This window comes from Mytilus californianus, unplaced genomic scaffold (genome assembly GCF_021869535.1).
Source record: "Mytilus californianus isolate M0D057914Y unplaced genomic scaffold, xbMytCali1.0.p SCAF_7, whole genome shotgun sequence".
NCBI classification, from domain to species: Eukaryota; Metazoa; Mollusca; class Bivalvia; order Mytilida; family Mytilidae; genus Mytilus; species Mytilus californianus.
The window spans coordinates 41,428,145-41,447,282 of NW_026262723.1; the positions used below are offsets into that span (position 1 = coordinate 41,428,145).

Below are 19,138 nucleotides of genomic sequence, written 5' to 3' on the forward strand. Positions count from 1 at the left end.
GAATTATTGGGGTTCTTTGATATTCCAAATCTAACCGTGTATTTAGATTTTTAATTTTAAGTCCCGTTTTTTAAATTGGTCTACATTAAGGTCCAAAGGGTCCAAAATTAAACTTAGTTTGATTTAAGCAAAAATTGATTTCTTGGGGTTCTTTGATATGCTGAATCTAAACATGTGTTTAGATTTTTGATTATGGGCCCAGTTTTCAAGTTTGTCCAAGTTGGGGTCCAAAATTAAACTTTTTTTTATTTTAACAAAAATTGAATATATGGGGTTCTTTGATATGCTGAATCTAACCATGTATTTTGATTTTGGACATTGGACCATAAAAGGTAAATTACAAAAATTCAAGTTCTTAGCCCACATTCTTTCTGTGTCAGAAACCTATGCTGTGTCAAATATTTAATAACAATCCAAATTCAGAGCTGTATCAAGCTTGAATGTTGTGTCCATACTTGCCCCAACTGTTCAGGGTTCGACCTCTGCGGTCGTATCAAGCTGCGCCCCAGCGAAGCATTTTATTGATTATGGGCCCAGTTTTCAAGTTTGTCCAAGTTGGGGTCCAAAATTAAACTTTGTTTGATTTCAACAAAAATTGAATACATGGGGTTCTTTGATATGCTGAATCTAAACATGTATTTAGATTTTAGATCTTTGGCCCAGTTTTCAAGTTGGTCCAAATTGGGGTCCAAAATTAAATTTTGTTTGATTTCAACAAAAATTGAATATATGGGGTTCTTTGATATGCTGAATCTTACCATGTATTTAGATTTTTTATTTGTGGGCCCGCTATCAAATTGGTTCATATTGAGGTCAAAAGGGTCCAAAATTAAACATTGTTTGATTTCATCAAAAATTGAATTATTGGGGTTTTTTTATATGCCAAATCTAACCGTGTTTTTAGATTTTTAATTTTGGGTCACGTTTTTTAAATTGGTCTACATTAAGGTCCAAAGGGTACAAAATTCAACTTAGTTTGATTTTAACAAAAATTGAATTCTTGAGATACTTTGATATGCTGAATCTAAACATGTGTTTAGATTTTTGATTATGGAACCAGTTTTCACGTTTGTCCAAGTTGGGGTCCAAAATTAAACTTTGTTTGATTTCAACAAAAATTGAATATATGGGGTTCTTTGATATGCTGAATCTAACCATGTATTATGATTTTGGACATTGGACTATAATAGGTAAATTAAAAAAATTGAAGTTCTTAGACCACATTCTTTCTGTGTCAGAAACCTATGCTGTGTCAAATATTTAATCACAATCCAAATTCAGAGCTGTATCAAGCTTGAATGTTGTGTCCATACTTGCCCCAACTGTTCAGGGTTCGACCTCTGCGGTCGTATCAAGCTGCGCCCAGCGAAGCATTTTATTGCATATTATCTTGGAAAATTATGATAGATAGAAAAAAACTTTAAATTGCAAAAATGATCAGCAAGATAAGTTCTACAAATAAGTCTGCATCATCGGAATCGTTATTCGACTCCTTATTAGAGTTATTGCCCTTTGACAATGATTTTTACCAATTATTTGCGTTTTTGCCTTATATCTTAAAATTAATGAAAGATAGATAGAAACTTAAATAAGGAAAAATGATCAGCAAGACAAGATCTACAATTAAAATTAATTTGGAGGAATTCGTCTGACTACTCCTTATTAGAGTTATTGCTCTTTGACTACAATTTTTACCATTTTTTTGCGTTTTTGCCTTATATCTTCAAAATAATGATAGATAGATAGAAACTTGCAATTAGAAAAAATGATCAGCAAAACAAGATTTACAATTAAGACAATTTGGAGTTGTTGCCCATTAATGACCATTTTTACCAATTTTTTTTGCATTTTGCCTTATATGATAAAAATTATAATAGTTAGATAGACACTTTAAATCACAAAAATGATCAGCAAAACAAGATCTACTAATAAGTAAAATTTTGCCAATATAGTTCGTAGACTGTCATTCTTTATAGGAGTGATTGCCCTTAAATGAGAGAGAGAAACTAAACAGACTAAATGATCAGTAGTACAAGATCAACAAAACAGATTTTTGTAATGAATTTTATTCTCCTCTACAATATTGGAGAGTGTTCTTTGTTAAATTTGCACATAGAACAAGGTGAGCGACACAGGCTCTTTAGAGCCTCTAGTTAAAGGATAAAAAAATGTATGGAGAAATTTCACATTATACCTGATGATCTCTGAATTATATTCACAACTTAATTGCACACAGGTGTGATTTAGAACATAACTAGCGTAGGGAAGGTTTAAAGCAGCAATAAGATATGGCATTATGCAGTATTAGTTTCCATCAAACTGGTATCAGTTCTTCAGGAAGGGTTTAAAAGTAATATGAATTACCTTATCTATGGAAGAAGACCAAGTATGATTGATTTTGAATCTACCTTCTTTTTCAGCAGATAGTGGACACAATGAGAATACATTTCTAGAAGAAAGTGAACAAAATACACAACAGCTTGATAATGGTAAGTTATCGCTATTTATTGCATTTTTCCTTTGATCTTTTTTGGTGATAATTTTTCATATCATGTTACTTGCTTGAGATGGAAAATTATCTTCAGAAAGTAAGGGCATGCGTGACATTGTCAGTGTTCTCCCCAGGATTTTTGGATAGCACCAGGGTAACGTGTGTCGAAATGATTTGTACAATATGTCGCGTTGCATTGCTTATTTTTTTCTTTTTAGTTTTGTGTCATTACCTTTTTGTCTTTTGTTTTGTTTACTGTGGTACTCTGTTATGTAGACTTTGGGTCAAAAAAATATGTGTAAAAAGAGAAGTTAATCAATAAACCATACCTGTCAACTGAACCGGATCCTGCGGGTGTGACCCAAGATTTTTCACAATTCTGAGGGGTCACCCAGAACACCCGTCAGGTGACCAAATAACCCAAGAATTCCGAAAACTAACCCGTTTTCACCTGGATTCCTTAGCCTTCAGACTTGATTAGATATAAAGTGATTTCAATGAAATACCGGCAAATTCGTAATTCTTCCTGGACAAGAAGTTCAACTAGCTGTGTAAACTCAGCTCAATTGACCCATTTCAGTGCATGGCTTCACTTGACAGCTTTGGTGTCAAACACACTGTTAACTAACACCAATTACCTTAGCTTTAGGTCGTAAATAATTTGTGTATTTCAAAGTTGTTTTGAAAACAGTTTGAGTTACTTCCCCTTTTGTGTCAATTTACAATATACTCCTTAAACTTATGTTTTTTTTTGTAAAAAGATTAAATCTAAAATGAATTGAATGCACAAACATATCAGAATAATACTTTTACTTATTGTTCTACCTTAGAACAATTAAAAAATAAAAATTTTGAAAATTACTTTTTTCAACTATACCTCATTTAATTGTTTAACTTTATTTTATTATACTCTTATATCAACAACTAATATGTTCTTCTGTTTAAAAGCTGCACAAATGTATGTAAAGAAAACTCAAATTGGCACATTGTATGTCATGGACTGAATGTGAACAGGAATTAAAGCAATGTAACACAAATCTATCAATGGCCTCCAGGTGCAATGAAATAATAATATGTACAATTTTAAATTACTTAACCATGTGGACATGTTTTGGAAACTTTGATATAAATTATAAAAAAAATGTCCCCTAAATACTGAAATTCAGCTCTAAAAAAGTTTGTACACGTTATGACCTGAGATTTCATTCTTCTATGCAGGTCATCACATGCATTTTCATTGTCATAGGTTGACAGGTATGAATGAACAGTTTGTATACTTTAATATCTTTTAAGAATAGATAAAAGAAAGCACTACTAGTCTTTAACTAAAGTCACTTTTTATATCTTGATCAAGTCAATATTGTCCTGATACTTGTAGTTAACTTACACTACACATTCCCCATTTTTGTTAGATTACACCATAACAATTAACTTTAAACAAGAAATTTTTTTAATGCAGAACTAAATTAAAAATTATTTTCCATTTCTGTAGACCTGCTTCTTTTATACAACAATACAATTATTATTAGAATCGTTATTGTGTTACTTCATAGACAGACATGAAGAGTAATCTATCTACACACCCATTGAAAGATATCATGTAGAGTTAAGTTCTAATCAGTGTTTTTTTACAATACTACCTATTTAATATAATATGTCTTTGCATTAATACAAGTATGATTATCAAAAATAATTTGCAATATATTTTTGTTGGTATGTTCAAAGAAAGATTTGATCCTTAAGGTAACATTCTTATATAATTTTGTATTCAATTTATAATTTATTTCTATTTTCAATGATAGATAATATTTTAGGAGCACACATTTGTAATAAGCTAAAACAGGGAAAGTAACTCAAAAATTAATTTCCAACATGTTTAAAATACGAAAATTATTTTTGACCAAAGGCTGGAGTAATAGTGTCAATTAACAACTGTCTGCTTGTCTCTCACAAGTCTGTGATCATTAAGTTATGATCTTAATTAATTAAAACACAAAAGAATCATGTACATCAATTAAATCCAATCAACAAGGTTAACCTCAAAAGGTAAATCGATCACGTGGTGTAAACAAATCTACGTTGTACTGGTTTGAACTGGTCAAATTTCATCTGAAATATTATACCCCACGGAAAAGGTTTACCAAGTCGTTTAAAACCGATTTACGATTTTTTAACCAAAAATTTTAGCACCACGGAGAAAAATTATACATCACGACAAGAACAATACCACCACGGTAGAAAATTATACATCGAGGGCCCATGGTCCTTTAAGGGCCTGGGGAGTACACTGATTGTCAAATTAATGCAAACATGAATAACCTCATAGGCAAAATAGAGATAAACAGATTATCAATGGTCTTTCAAACTTGAGGATGTTTCTCAGCCCTTCGATGAGATTGTAGCTGAGAAATACCCTCTCGTTTGAAAAACCATCAATAATCTATAATTATCACACAACATCATAGAACCAATAAGATTTAACAATAAAGAACTGAAATCCAAGCAGAAATCTTTTGCTACTAAAATACTTCTTTATTTCATGACACAAAGAACATGTAAGTGAAAAAAGTTAAGAGAAAATATGAACTAAAAAAGAGATCAATGATTTGCCATTGAGAAATAAATATGACTGAGTTGTCCATTCTGCTTTTAAATCCTACATGCAACATTGCTGGCCTCATGCAAACCCACATACTCTCATACTCCATGTGAGCATGCAACCACAAGACATCCTAGGTTGTTAATATATTTGATTGACACAAAGTCAAGTCCAATAATTTTCTTTCAACCTGTAAACTTGTTCATTTCGTCAACTTAACAATAAATGAACTTACTTACCAAAGAAAGAAATTACCAGCATGCATCATAGTTTTTCTTTCATGACAAAATAGAATAACGTTATTTTGTAACTGGCTTTGAACAGATATTCATATCAAAATATTGGCTAGATCTGAATAATCTTGTATGTTGTAACGATTGGCTGACGGCTCTAACCAAAAATTTGTTGTTTTGTAAAAATAAAAGAAGTTTTTATGAGACAGCAATCCAACAACACACAAATAAAGGAAGTCTAGAGGTCAACATTTGGAACACTCGTACTGTAAATAACTTATGTTCTTTATGCAGAAAAACTAATATGTTACTTTTTGTCTTTTTTCAGGAGTTCAAGTCAAACAAGAAATTCCAATGGACACAGATGAATATGGTCAACAGATGCCAGAGCCTTTAAATATGAACTTATCACAAGGTTCGAAGATTCAGTTTTAGTCAATTTAACATTATTTTTCACTTGCAAATTCATGTTTTGGAATATCATAGACATCGTGAAGAAGTTACATTCAATAATTTCCAGGAACTTTTTTATGAATTTTCAAGAATGTTTAGAATTTATGAAGGGTTCTTAAAAAATTCTCAAGAAAAAAAGGTTAATGAAATATTTTCATTCAAATATTTTAAAGAACTTTTGTCTAAGACAACATAATTTGTAATTTGCTTTTAACTAGCTTCCAGTAACTTGAGTACTCTTTCACATTCATACCAATGTGTTAAGTGCCAGTCTTTGTAAGAATCAGGCAATTTAGAAAAAAATCAAAACATGGTAGAAAAAAACCCACTGACCTAACCATCCTATTTTGAAGTTACCCTCATCCTGAGTTAGAACTGGTTGGTCTTTTGTTTCTGCGTGTCTGGTAATTCGAAAAATCTCTAGATAACTTTTGGTCAGAATGATAGCAAATTAAGGAGTTAGCTCCCGTTAATTTTTAATTTCTAATGCATTTCAACTAAATTATATCTTGAATTACCAGAACAGGCAAAGGAAACAAATGTTGTATTCGTGCACCATTATACAATTTGAACATAAATTAATGTAAACTTGAGTGGGTTTTTGTTTGTCATGTTTTCACCACTGCCTGATTCTTAGACAGATTGGCACTTAAGTAAATGTACCTGTCCTAAGTCAGGAGCCTATAGTTCAGTGGTTGTTATTGGTTGCTGTCTGTAATATTAGATTTTCCTTAATTGTTTTGTCATAAATCAGGCTGTTGGTTTTTTTGTTCAAATTGTTTCATATTTTGTAATGTAAGGGTCTTTTTTAGTTGACTTTCTTGTATGGGTTTTGCTTATTGTTGAAGTCTATGGTAACTTATAGTTGCTTAGTGCTTATGTCCACACCAATTATATTGCCTCTAAAAAATAAAATTTTACTCACTTACTCCTCTCTTTAAACATAATAGAAGTCTAAAGAACTAGACATTAAGTTGATTTGGCTTATTTTGTTTATACAGCTAATATATTACTTTGTTTCTATTTTCAGTTGTTCAAGTAAAAGAGAAACCTTCAATGGAGACAGATAAACCAGTTCAACAGATGCCAGAACCTTTAAATACAAACTTATCACCAGGTTAGAAGATTCAGCTTGAATAAATAGAACATTATTTGTCACTTGCAAATTCATGAACAGCATCACAGATGATAGAAAATGATTTCAATTAATATGCTTGGTTGTTTTATATGATTAACTTACCACCAGGTGTGAAGATTTAGCTTTGATATAAGTAAAATTATTTGTCACCTGCAAGTTCTTATTTTGGATTGTCATAAGCATTCATGAAATAGTTTCATTCAAAAATTATAAAGAAGCCTTTTTATGAAGCCTTTTTATACAACCGCAAAAAATTTTGCGGTCGTATATTGGTATGACGTTGGCGTCGTCGTCCAGCATCGTCCGAAGACACATTGGTTTTCGCACTCTAACTTTAGTTTAAGTGAATGGATCTCTATGAAATTTTACCATAAGGTTCAATACCACAAAAGGAAGGTTGGGATTGATTTTGGGGGTTATGGTACCAACAGTTAAGGAATCAGGGGCCAAAAAGGGGCCAAAAATAAGCATTTTTGTAACTTCCAGACATAACTTGTGTGTTAGTGTATGGATCTCTCTGACATTGTACCACAAGGTTCCATATCACACAGGGAATGCTGGGATTTATTTGGGGGTAATTGCCTCAAAATATTAGGAATTAGGGGCCAAAAAAGAGGCAAAAAACAAGCATTTTTCTAGTTTCATGACAATAACTTGTGTGTAAGTGTATGGATCTTTCTGAAATTGTACTACAAGGTTCCATATCACAAAGGGAAAGCTGGAATTAAGTTTGGGGGTAATTGCCCAAAACGTTTAGGAATTAGGGGCCAAAAAGGGGCCAAAAATAAGCATTTTTGTAACTTTCAGACAATAACTTGTGTGGAAGTGTATGTACTCTATGACATTGTACCATAAGGTTCCATATCACAAAGGAAAGGCTGGAATTGATATTGGGGGTAATTGCCTCAAAATATTAGGAATTAGGGGCCAAAAAAGGGCCAAAAAACAGCATTTTTCTAGTTTCATGACAATAACTTGTGTGTTAGTGTTTGGATATTTCTGAAATTGTACTACAAGGTTCCATATCATAAAGGGAAAGCTGGAATTGAGTTTGGGGGTAATTGCCTGAAACGTTTAGGAATTGGGGGCCAAAAAGGGGCCAAAAATAAGAATTGTTGTTAAGCCTTCGACTTTTGTCGAAAAAGCGAGACATAGCGATCCTACATTCCGTCGGCGGCGGCGTCCACAAATATTCACTCTGTGGTTAAAGTTTTTGAAATTTTAATAACTTTCTTAAACTATCCTGAATTTCTACCAAACTTGGACAGAAGCTTGTTTATGATCATAAGATAATATTCAAAAGTAAATTTTGTAAAAAAAAAAATCCATTTTTTCTGTATTTTACTTATAAATGGACTTAGTTTTTCTGCCAAGAAACATTACATTCACTCTGTGGTTAAAGTTTTTAAAATTTTAGCAACTTTCATAACTATCCTGGATTTGTACCAAACTTGGACAGAAGCTTGTTTATGATTAAAAGCTAGTATCTAGAAGGAAATTTTGTTAAAATTTTGTTCAATTTTTTCCGTATTTTACTTATAAATGGACTTAGTTTTTCTTCCAGTTAACATTACATACAGTCTGCAGTTTAAGTTTTTAAAACATTTATTAGATTCATAAACTATCCTGGATTTACCAAACTTGGACAGAAGCTACTTTCAATCAAACGATGGTATAGAAAGGAATATTTTTATTAATTTTTTTCCTCATTTTTGTTGAGCCTGCGATTAACAGCAAAAGTAGGCCAGACACTGGGTTCCGCGGAACCCTTACAAATTTTTCTAGTTTCCAGTCAATAACTTATGTTCAAGTGTATGGATCTCTCTGAAATTGTACTGCAAGGTACCATACCACAAAGGGAAGGCTGGGATTGATAATGGGGTAATTGCCTCAATATTTTAGGAATTAGGGGCCAAAAAGGGGCAAAAAACAAGCATTTTTCTAGTTTCAGGACAATAACTTCTGTGTAAATGTATGGATCTTTATGAAATTGTACTACAAGGTTCCATATCACAAAGGAAAAGCTGGGTTTGAGTTTGGGGGTAATTGCCCTAAACGTTTAGGAATTTGGGGCCAAAAAGGGGCCAAAAAACATATTTTTCTAGTTTCCAGACAATAACTTGTGTTCAAGTGTATGGATCTCTCTGAAATTGTACTGCAAGGTACCATACCACAAAGGGAAGGCTGGGATTGAGTCAAGGGGTGATGAATCATAAGGGGGTTCAAAAAATTTGGAGGGGGGGGGGATTTTTTTTTTTTTCCTTTTTTCTTTCTTGTAAAATTTTCCATTTTAAGTTGGTTATTTCTGATTTATATTTAAAAGCAAATAATACTGATATGGTAGGAGATACACACCAAACAGGATGTGTAAATTATTATATAATAAGTATTGTGCAATAGCAAGAAATTTTCAATTGCACAGTATTGTGCAAAAGAAGATACTTCGTATAAATTGCTTATTTCTTGACCAATTTCAATGGGGTTTTATTGTTGAATTCTTGGGGTTCTTTAATATGCTGAATCTAACCGTGTATTAAGTTTTTGGATTTTGGGCCCCGTTTTTAAATTGGTCCACATTGAGGTCCAAAGGGTCCAAATTAAACTTTGTTTGATTTCATCTAAAATTGAATTATTGGGGTTCTTTGATATGCCAAATCTAACTGTGTATTTAGATTCTTAATTTTTGGTTCCGTTTTCAAATTGGTATACATTAAGGTCCAAAGGGTCCAAAATTAAACTTAGTTTGATTTTAACAAAAATTGAATTCTTTGGGTTCTTTGATATGCCGAATCTAAACATGTATTTAGATTTTTGATTATGGGCCCAGTTTTCAAGTTGGTCCAAATCGGGGTCCAAAATTTAACTTTGTTTGATTTCAACAAAAATTGAATATATGGGGTTCTTTATATGCTGAATCTAACCATGTATTTAGATTTTTGATTTTTGGGCCCCGCTATCAACTTTGTCCACATTGAGGTCAAAAGAGTCCAAAATTAAACTTTGTTTGATTTCATCAAAAATTGAATTCTTGGGGTTCTTTGCAATTGATATGCTGAATCTAACCATGTATTTAGATTTTGGATATTGGACCATAATAGGTGAATGTCCAATTTAAAATTTTTAAGTTCTTAGACCACATTCATTCTGTGTCAGTAACCTATGCTGTGTCAAATATTTAATCACAATCCAAATTCAGAGCTGTATCAAGCTTGAATGTTGTGTCCATACTAGCCCCAACTGTTCAGGGTTCGACCTCTGCGGTCGTATCAAGCTGCGCCCTGCGGAGCATTTTATTTAAATATTCAATGATATTTAGAATTGATGAACGGTTCTTAAAAAGTTCTCAAGAAAAATGGGTCCACAACATATTTTAAGTCAAGAATTTTCAAGAACTTTAGTCTAAGAGAATATAATTTGTAATTTGCTTTACACTAGCTTTCAGTAACTTGAGTACTCTTAGAACAATGCATTATGCCTTTTGATTTTATGTTCAAATCAATGTGTTGAGGAAATGTGTCTGTCCCAAGTCAGGAGCCTCTAATTCAGTGGTTGTTGTTGGTTGCTGTCTGTTACTGTAAATTCAGATATTCTTGTGTGCATTTATTATAGCGATTTTGTCATTTTAGACCAAAATGCGATTATTATTTTTGCAAAATTGAGAAAAATCCCTCTTCATTAATACAAAATGCGAGTTTAAATTATTGCGATTACAACCCTGTTGCATTTTTCGCAATAATAAAACCTCGCAATAATTTCCGAATTTACAGTATACATGTATTTGATTTTCTTTAATTGTTTTGTCATAAATCAGGCTGTTGGTTTTTTTGTTCAAATTGTTTCATATTTTGTCATGTTAGGGTCTTTTTTAGTTGACTTTCTTGTATGGGTTTTGCTTATTGTTGAAGTCTATAGTAACTTATACTTGCTTAGTGCTTATGTCCGCTTCAGTTATATTGCCTCTGAAAAAATTAAATTTTATTCACTTACTCCTCTCTTTAAACATAATAGAAGTCTGAAGAACTAGAAATTAAGTTGATTTGGCTTATTTTGTTTATACAGCTAATATATTACTTTGTTTCTATTTTCAGTTGTTCAAGTAAAAGAGAAACCTTCAATGGAGACAGATAAACCAGTTCAACAGATGCCAGAACCTTTAAATACAAACTTGTCACCAGGTATGAAGATTCAGCTTGAATAAATAGAACATTATTTGTCACTTGCAAATTCATGAACAGCATCACAGATGATAGAAAATGATTTCAATTACTATGCTTGGTTGTTTTATATGATAAACTTATTTTGGATTGTCATAAGCATTCATGAAATAGTTTCATTCAAAAATTGTAAAGAACCCTTTTTATACGACCGCATCGTATATTGGTATGACGTTGGCGTCGTCATCGTCGTCGTCGTCATCGTCCGGAGACACATTAGTTTTCGCCCTCTAACTTTAGTTTAAGTGAATTGATCTCTATGAAATTTTACCATAAGGTTCAATACTACAAAAGGAAGGTTGGGATTGATTTTGGGGGTTATGGTACCAACAGTTAAGGAATTAGGGGCCAAAAAGGGGCCAAAAATAAGCATTTTTGTAACTTCCAGACATAACTTGTGTGTTAGTGTATGGATCTCTCTGACATTGTACCACAAGGTTCAATATCACAAAGGGAATGCTGGGATTGATTTTGGGGGTAATTGCCTCCAAATTTTACGAATTAGGGGCCAAAAAGGGGCAAAAAACAAGCATTTTTCTAGTTTCATGAAAATAACTTGTGTGTAAGTGTATGGATCTCTCTGACATTGTACCACAAGGTTCCATATCACAAAGGGAATGCTAGGATTGATTTTGGGGGTAATTGCGTCGAAGTTTTAGGAATTAGGGGCCAAAAAGGGGCAAAAAAAAGCATTTTTCTAGTTTCATGACAATAACTTGTGTGTAAGTGTATGGATCTCTCTGACATTGTACCACAAGGTTCCATATCACAAAGGGAATGCTGGGATTGATTTTGGGGGTAATTGCCTCCAAATTTTTGGAATTAGGGGCCAAAAAGGGGCAAAAAACAAGCATTTTTCTAGTTTCATGACAATAACTTGTGTGTAAGTGTATGGATCTTTATGAAATTGTACTACAAGGTTCCATATCACAAAGGGAAAGCTGGGATTGAGTTTGGGGGTAATTGCCCAAAATGTTTAGGAATAAGGGGCCAAAAAGGGACAAATATAAGCATTTTTCTAGTTTCCAGAAAATAACTTGTGTTCAAGTGTATGGATCTCTCTGAAGTTGTACTGCAAGGTACCATACCACAAAGGGAAGGCTGAGATTGATTTTGGGGGTAATTGCCTCAAATTTTAGGAATTGGGAGCCATAAAGTTGCAAAAAAACAAGCATTTTTCTAGTTTCAGGACAATAATTTGTAAGTGTATGGATCTTTATGTAATTGAACTACAAGGTTCCATATCACAAAGGGAAAGCTGGGTTTGAGTTTGGGGTTAATTGCCCTAAGCGTTAAGGAATTTGGGGCCAAAAAGGGGCCAAAAAACAAGCATTTTTGTACGCCTGTCAAATTTTTGACGGGACGTATTATGTTATACAAATGTCCGGCATCCGTCTGTCCGTCTGTCCGTCTGTCTGTCCGTCTGTCCCTCTGTCTGTCTGTCTGTCTGTCCGGCGTAAACATGTCGCACCGTAACTTGAGAATGACTTATCCAAATTTCATGAAACTTAACATAGTTGTTTCTTATGATGGTCAAACGATTTGTATACTTTTTGGTGAAAATAAGATTAAAACTTTTTGAGTTACGGGACTTAGTAACTAAAACAGGTGTGTGTTTTTTTTCACATGTCGCGCTGTATCTCAAAAACAATTTATGATTATTGCTTAAAACTTTACACACTTCTTAGTTATATTAATCTTAAGATCTGTATACTTTTTGGTGATGATTCAAAATTTTATTTTTGAGTTATTGAGTATTTTGTTAAAAAGGGGGAGGGGTTTTTCACATGTCGCGCCGTATCTCAAAAACAGTTTATGATAATTGCTTAAAACTTTACACACTTCTTAGTTATATTAACCTTAAGATCTGTATACTTTTTGGTTTTGATTCAAAATTTTATTTTTGAGTTATTGAGTATTTTGTAAAAAAAGGGGGAGGGGTTTTTCACATGTCGCGCCATATCTCAAAAATGATTTATGATTATTGCTTAAAATTTTACACACTTCTTAGTTATATTAATCTAAAGATCTGTATACTTTTTGGTTTTGATTCAAAATTTTATTTTTGAGATATTGATTTTTTTTTTTAAAAGGGGTGTTTTCACATGTCGCGCCGTATCTCAAAAACGATTTATGATTATTGCTTAAAATTTTACACACTTCTTAGTTATATAAATCTAAAGATCTGTATACTTTTGGGGTTTTGATTCAAAATTTTATTTTATAGATATTGAGTTTTTTGTAAAAAAAAAATAGGGGGTTTTCGCATGTCACGCCGTATGTCAGAAACTATTTATGCTTATTGCATAAAAATTCACACACAAGACGACGGGCGTATCATGCGCTCATGGCGCAGCTGTTTATTCTAGTTACCAGACAATAACTTGTGTTCAAGTGTATGGATCTCTCTGAAATTGTACTGCAAGGTACCATATCACAAAGGGAAGGCTGGGATTGAGTTTGGGGGTGATGAATCATAAGGGGATTAAAAAAATTTGGGGGGGGGGGGGATTTTTTTTTCCTTTTTTTTCTTTAAAATTTTCCATTTTAAATTGGTTATTTCTGATTTATATATAAAAGCAAATAATAATGATATGGTTTGAATAGGTTAATTAAAATATTTTAAGTTCTTAGACCACATTCATTTTGTGTCAGAAACCTATGCTGTGTCAAATATTTAATTATAATCCAAATTCAGTGCTGTATCAAGCTTGAATGTTGTGTCCATACTTGCCCCAACTGTTCAGGGTTCGACCTCTGCGGTCGTATCAAGCTGCGCCCCAGCGGAGCATTTTATTTGAATATTCAATAATATTTAGAATTGATGAACGGTTCTTAAAAAGTTCTCAAGAAAAATGCATCCATGACATATTATAAGTCAAGAATTTTCAAGAACTTTAGTCTAAGAGAACATAATTTGTAATTTGCTTTACACTAGCTTTCAGTAACTTGAGTACTCTTAGAACAATGCATTATGCCTTTTGTTTTTATGTTCAAATCAATGTGTTGAGGAAATGTGTCTGTCCCAAGTCAGGAGCCTCAAATTCAGTGGTTGTTGTTGGTTACTGTCTGTTATATAGATATAAGAAGATGTGGTATGAGTGCCAATGAGACAACTCTCCATCCAAGTCACAATTTGTAAAAGTAAACCATTATAGGTCAAAGTACGGTCTTCAACACGGAGCCTTGGCTCACACCGAACAGCAAGCGATAAAGGGCCCCAAAAATTTACTAGTGTAAAACCATTCAAACGTGAAAACCAATGGTCTAATCTATATAAAAAACGAGAAACGAGAAACACTTATGAACCACATCAACAAATGACAACTACTGAATATCAGATTCCTGACTTAGGAAAGGTATTTGATTTTCCTTAATTGTTTTGTCATAATTCAGGCTGTTGGTTTTTTTGTTCAAATTGTTTCATATTTTGTCATGTTAGGGTCTTTTTTAGTTGACTTTCTTGTATGGGTTTTGCTTATTGTTGAAGTATATGGTAACTTATAGTTGCTTAGTGCTTATGTCCACATCAATTATTTTGCTGCTGAAAAATAAAATTTTACTCACTTGATCCTCTCTTTAAACATAAGAGAAGTCTGAAGAACTAGAAATAACAGCTCTTCTATAAAAGCATGCAAAGCAAATCTTTGATCAACTTGCTTGCTATGTTTGTTTGGATGTTTATAATGTCTTCTTATAGAGAACCACTGAATGGAATGAAACAAAACATGGAATGAATGTTCCTTATGAGGTGCTGACCAAGTGTTGTTACTTTGCAGTTGGTCCATCATCCAAGATGGCCGACAGCGGGGACTTAGTTTAACATAGGACCCTATGGGAAATACATACAAATGTCTTCTTTTAGAGAACCACTGAATGGAATGAAACCAAACATGGCATGAATGTTCCTTATTAGGTGCTGACCTATTGTTGTTACTTTGCAGTAGGTCCATCATCCAAGATGGCCGCCTGCAGGGGACTTAGTTTAACATAGGACCCTATGGTAAATACATACAGATGTCTTCTTTTAGAGAACCACTGAATGGAATGAAACAAAACATGGCATGAATGTTCCTTATGATGTGTTGACCCAGTGTTGTTTCTTTGCAGCAGATCCATCATCCAAGATGGCCGTCAGCTGGGGACTTAGTTTAACATAGGACCTTATGGGAAATACATACAAATGTCTTCTTTTAGAGAACCACTGAATGGAATGAAACCAAACATGGAATGAATGTTCCTTATGATGTGCTGACCAAGTGTTGTTTCTTTGCAGTAGATCCATCATCCAAGATGGCTGTCAGGGGACTTAGTTTAACATAGGACCTTATGGGAAATACATACAAGTGTCTTCTTTTAGAGAACCATGGAATGGAATGAAACCAAACATGGAATGAATGTTCCTTATGAGGTGCTGACCAAGTGTTGTTACTTTGCAGTCAGTCCATCATCCAAGATGGCCGACAGCGGGGGACTTAGTTTAACATAGGACCCTATGGGAAATACATACAAATGTCGTCTTTTAGAGAACCACTGAATGGAATGAAACAAAACATGGCATGAATGTTCCTTATGAGGTGCTGACCAAGTGTTGTTACTTTGCAGTCAATCCATCATCCAAGATGGCCGCCAGCGGGGGGACTTAGTTTAACATAGGACCATATGGGAAATACATACAAATGTCTTCTTTTAGAGTACCACTGAATGGAGTGTAACCAAACATGGCATGAATGTTCCTTATGAGGTGCTGACCAAGTGTTGCTACTTTGTTGCCAATTTACTGTTCAAGATGGCCACCAGGATATTTTATTAAATAACGGGACCAATATTAAACCAAATTTGGCCTCAATCATTATTTGGGTATCTGTTATGATTTTTATCTATCTTTACATGATTTCTAAAACCAAAGTAGAGTCAGGTGAGCGACACAGGCTCTTGAGAGTCTCTAGTTATTTTTTTGCAGTATTTTTTCTCCATTTTATTTTTGAGTTAGTTGAGCTCTATATTTGATATATACATTTCTTTTATTGACATGCTGTCTTTGTCTTTAATAAAGACAAATCAGCGTTTTATTTTTTTCTATTTGATTTAAGGTGCTGCCTCAGTTTCAACACCAGGTCTAACTCAATTAGTTATTACGCCTGTCTATGAGTTGAAAGATGGGAAGATACAGATTAAACTGTGTTTAAAGTAAGTTGATTTATTCATTTTATTCTGCATACAATAGCTCTGTAGATTAACTAAATTTTTGAAGAAAAAAAATCTTAAATGTGTTATTGACAAAGGCTTTTAATTGATCCACATAATGAATTTTGTGTGAACAGCTACAATTATATATTAAAAATAATTGTTTTTATATAGCCAATTTCAAAAGATACATGTATGCATATTACTTTGGATTTATTACAAAGATGTGAACAATTAAGGGTCACCTTTTGGACTTCAACAATGAGTAAAACACATAGTTAGGTATAAATTGCTCTGGAATGACAACATGGGAAACAATTTAAGAGAGAGAACTAATGGCCTGGTTTACATTACAACAATAAATGAAAAACAATCATGTTTCTATATTTTCTCACATGTTTTTGCATTGGCTCATAACACTATTATCATGAAATGATAGACTTTAAATTGGCCAATAAGAACCTTTACCGTTCCTACTCCTTTCATGCAGATTGGTTTTTTTTCCGTTATAGTACTGTATAAATTATTTTGGGTTTATATGATTTCTATTTCAAGAGCTCATTAACTGCAGTATATAGCATTTTTTTGTCAATAACTATTTATAATTTTCTTTTAGACCGCTAGAAAAAGATGTAAATCTGAAAGAAAATCAGCAGAACAATTTTGTATCAGTCCCATTAGTACCAGTTTCCACAACTGATAAAGAAGGTACAGAAAGCAGTAGTAATAAGCAAGGTATGTAGTCTCTATGTCCTACGTAATTTTGTATGTTTTATACTCCATTTTTTATGCTTAATAAAACTTTTCGCTAACAACCCCTTTTAATTTAACAAAATCCTCAGATAATAACTTTACTTAATTAATAATAGTTTTTAAAATAAAAAATAAGAGAAATCTGTATTAACTCTCATAAATAGATTGAATTTAGTCTGAAATTGAATAGATGTCATATCTTTAAAATGAAAATTGTTAAGATTTATTCTATAAAGGTCAATGTATGGTAAAGATTTGCATATCTATTATTTATATGATAGGCTTGCACTTTCTTAATGATGTATTTTCAGTTTATATTTTTCTCCACAGGTTTACAAAAAAACAGTGAAAAAAACTACCAAGATAAGAAATTACAACACGGAAGAAGATTACCTAATATTTTATCTTCTAATACGAAGGTTCAAAAAAAGGTACTGTATAAACATTTAAAGTTACAGAAAAACATATGTGTTATATCTCTGAATATATGTAACAACTAGTCGTAAATAGATCGACAATGAAGTCTTTCAGAAATTTCATTACACCAGAAGTTTCTTGAGACTGATCCATTCGAGACTATAGATTTAATATTGAGCTATAAGAATAATCTGTTAGTCTTTAAATTTAAAATTGTTAAGTGAAAACACAAAGAGTTTGGTGACTTTACAAAAAATATTTACTTATCTCAGAAATTATGCTTAGACAAAATTCCTTGCTTTCTCAGTGGTTGCCATGGGGATAAAAGAATCTTAGAGAAATGTTTGGCTGGTGCAATATTTTTTTTGTTTTTTTATTAGAAACTCACTTTCAGATGATAATGTTATCATACCCCTGCAACATAGTTGTTTGAAGTAATAGGTACAATGTTTTTGTCTCGTCCATCAGTCTCGTCCATGTATCTGTTCATTCTTCATCTGTTTGTTGTCACCTTGCCAGAACCTTTAGTTTTTAGCTCACCGGGGCCCAAAGGGCCCCATGTGAGCTTATGCCATCACTTGGCGTCCGTCGTCTGTTGTCGTCGTCGTCATCTGTTGTCGTCTGTCGTTGTCTGTCGTCATAAACTATTTCAAAAATCTTCTCCTCTGAAACTACTGGGCCAAATACCTTCAAACTTTAACTAAATGTTCCTTAGGGTATCTAGTTTATAAATTGTTTATAAATTGTATCCGAAGTTTTGATCCATCGACAAACATGGCCGCCATGGCTAAAAATAGAAAGTAGGGGTCAAATGCAGTTTTTGGCTTATATCTCAAAAACTAAAGCTTTTAGAGCAAATATGACATAGGGTAAAATTGTTCAATTGGTCAAGATCTATCAGCTCTGAAATTTTCAGACGAATCGAACAACCCATTGTTGGGTTGCTGCCACCGAATTTGTAGTTATAACAACATTTTGCAGTTTTTATTATTTTGAATATTATTATTGATATATATAAACTGTAAGCAGCAATAATGTTCAGCAAAGTAAGATCTACAAAAAAGTTAATATGACCATAATTGTCAATTGACCCCTTAAGGAGTTATTGCCCTTTAAAAACAATTTTACACAATTTGTTCATCAAGTTTGCTAACATTTAAAAATCTTCTCCTCTGAAACTACTGGGCCAATTAATTACCTTCAAACTTTAACTTAATGTTCCTTAGAGTATCTTGTTTATAAATTGTATCCAAAGTTTTTATCCATCGACAAACATGGCCGCCATGGCTAAAAATAGAACATAAGGGTCAAATGCAGTTTTTATACGACCGCAAAAATTAAAAATTTTTTGGTCGTATATTGGTATGACGTTGGCGTCGTCGTCGTCGTCGTCGTCGTCGTCGTCGTCGTCGTCGTCGTCCGGCGTCGTCCGAAGACACATTGGTTTTCGCACTCTAACTTTAGTTTAAGTGAATGGATCTCCATGAAATTTCACCATAAGGTTCAATACCACAAAAGGAAGGTTGGGATTGATTTTGGGGGTTATGGTACCAACAGTTAAGGAATTAGGGGCCAAAAAGGGGCCAAAAATAAGCATTTTTGTAACTTTCAGACAATAACTTGTGTGTAAGTGTATGGATCTCTCTGACATTG

The 19,138-nt window shown here is 33.0% G+C and overlaps 1 protein-coding gene across 12 annotated transcripts in view; it reads left to right on the forward strand.

The window, feature by feature from the left end:
• The window catches only part of LOC127709456 (uncharacterized), an 85,455-nt gene that overhangs the window by 33,728 nt on the left and 32,589 nt on the right, over positions 1 to 19,138 (forward strand). For 9 of the 12 annotated variants that reach the window (XM_052215008.1, XM_052215007.1, XM_052215011.1 and 6 more), the window contains exons 9-15: positions 2,421 to 2,489; positions 5,652 to 5,738; positions 6,807 to 6,893; positions 11,003 to 11,089; positions 16,222 to 16,318; positions 16,932 to 17,050; positions 17,399 to 17,499. In XM_052215008.1, coding sequence (XP_052070968.1) covers positions 2,421 to 2,489; positions 5,652 to 5,738; positions 6,807 to 6,893; positions 11,003 to 11,089; positions 16,222 to 16,318; positions 16,932 to 17,050; positions 17,399 to 17,499 — 647 coding nt within the window. The remainder of the gene's footprint in view (positions 1 to 2,420; positions 2,490 to 5,651; positions 5,739 to 6,806; positions 6,894 to 11,002; positions 11,090 to 16,221; positions 16,319 to 16,931; positions 17,051 to 17,398; positions 17,500 to 19,138) is intronic. The other 3 variants (XM_052215009.1, XM_052215013.1, XM_052215014.1) reach the window with 3 other exon arrangements.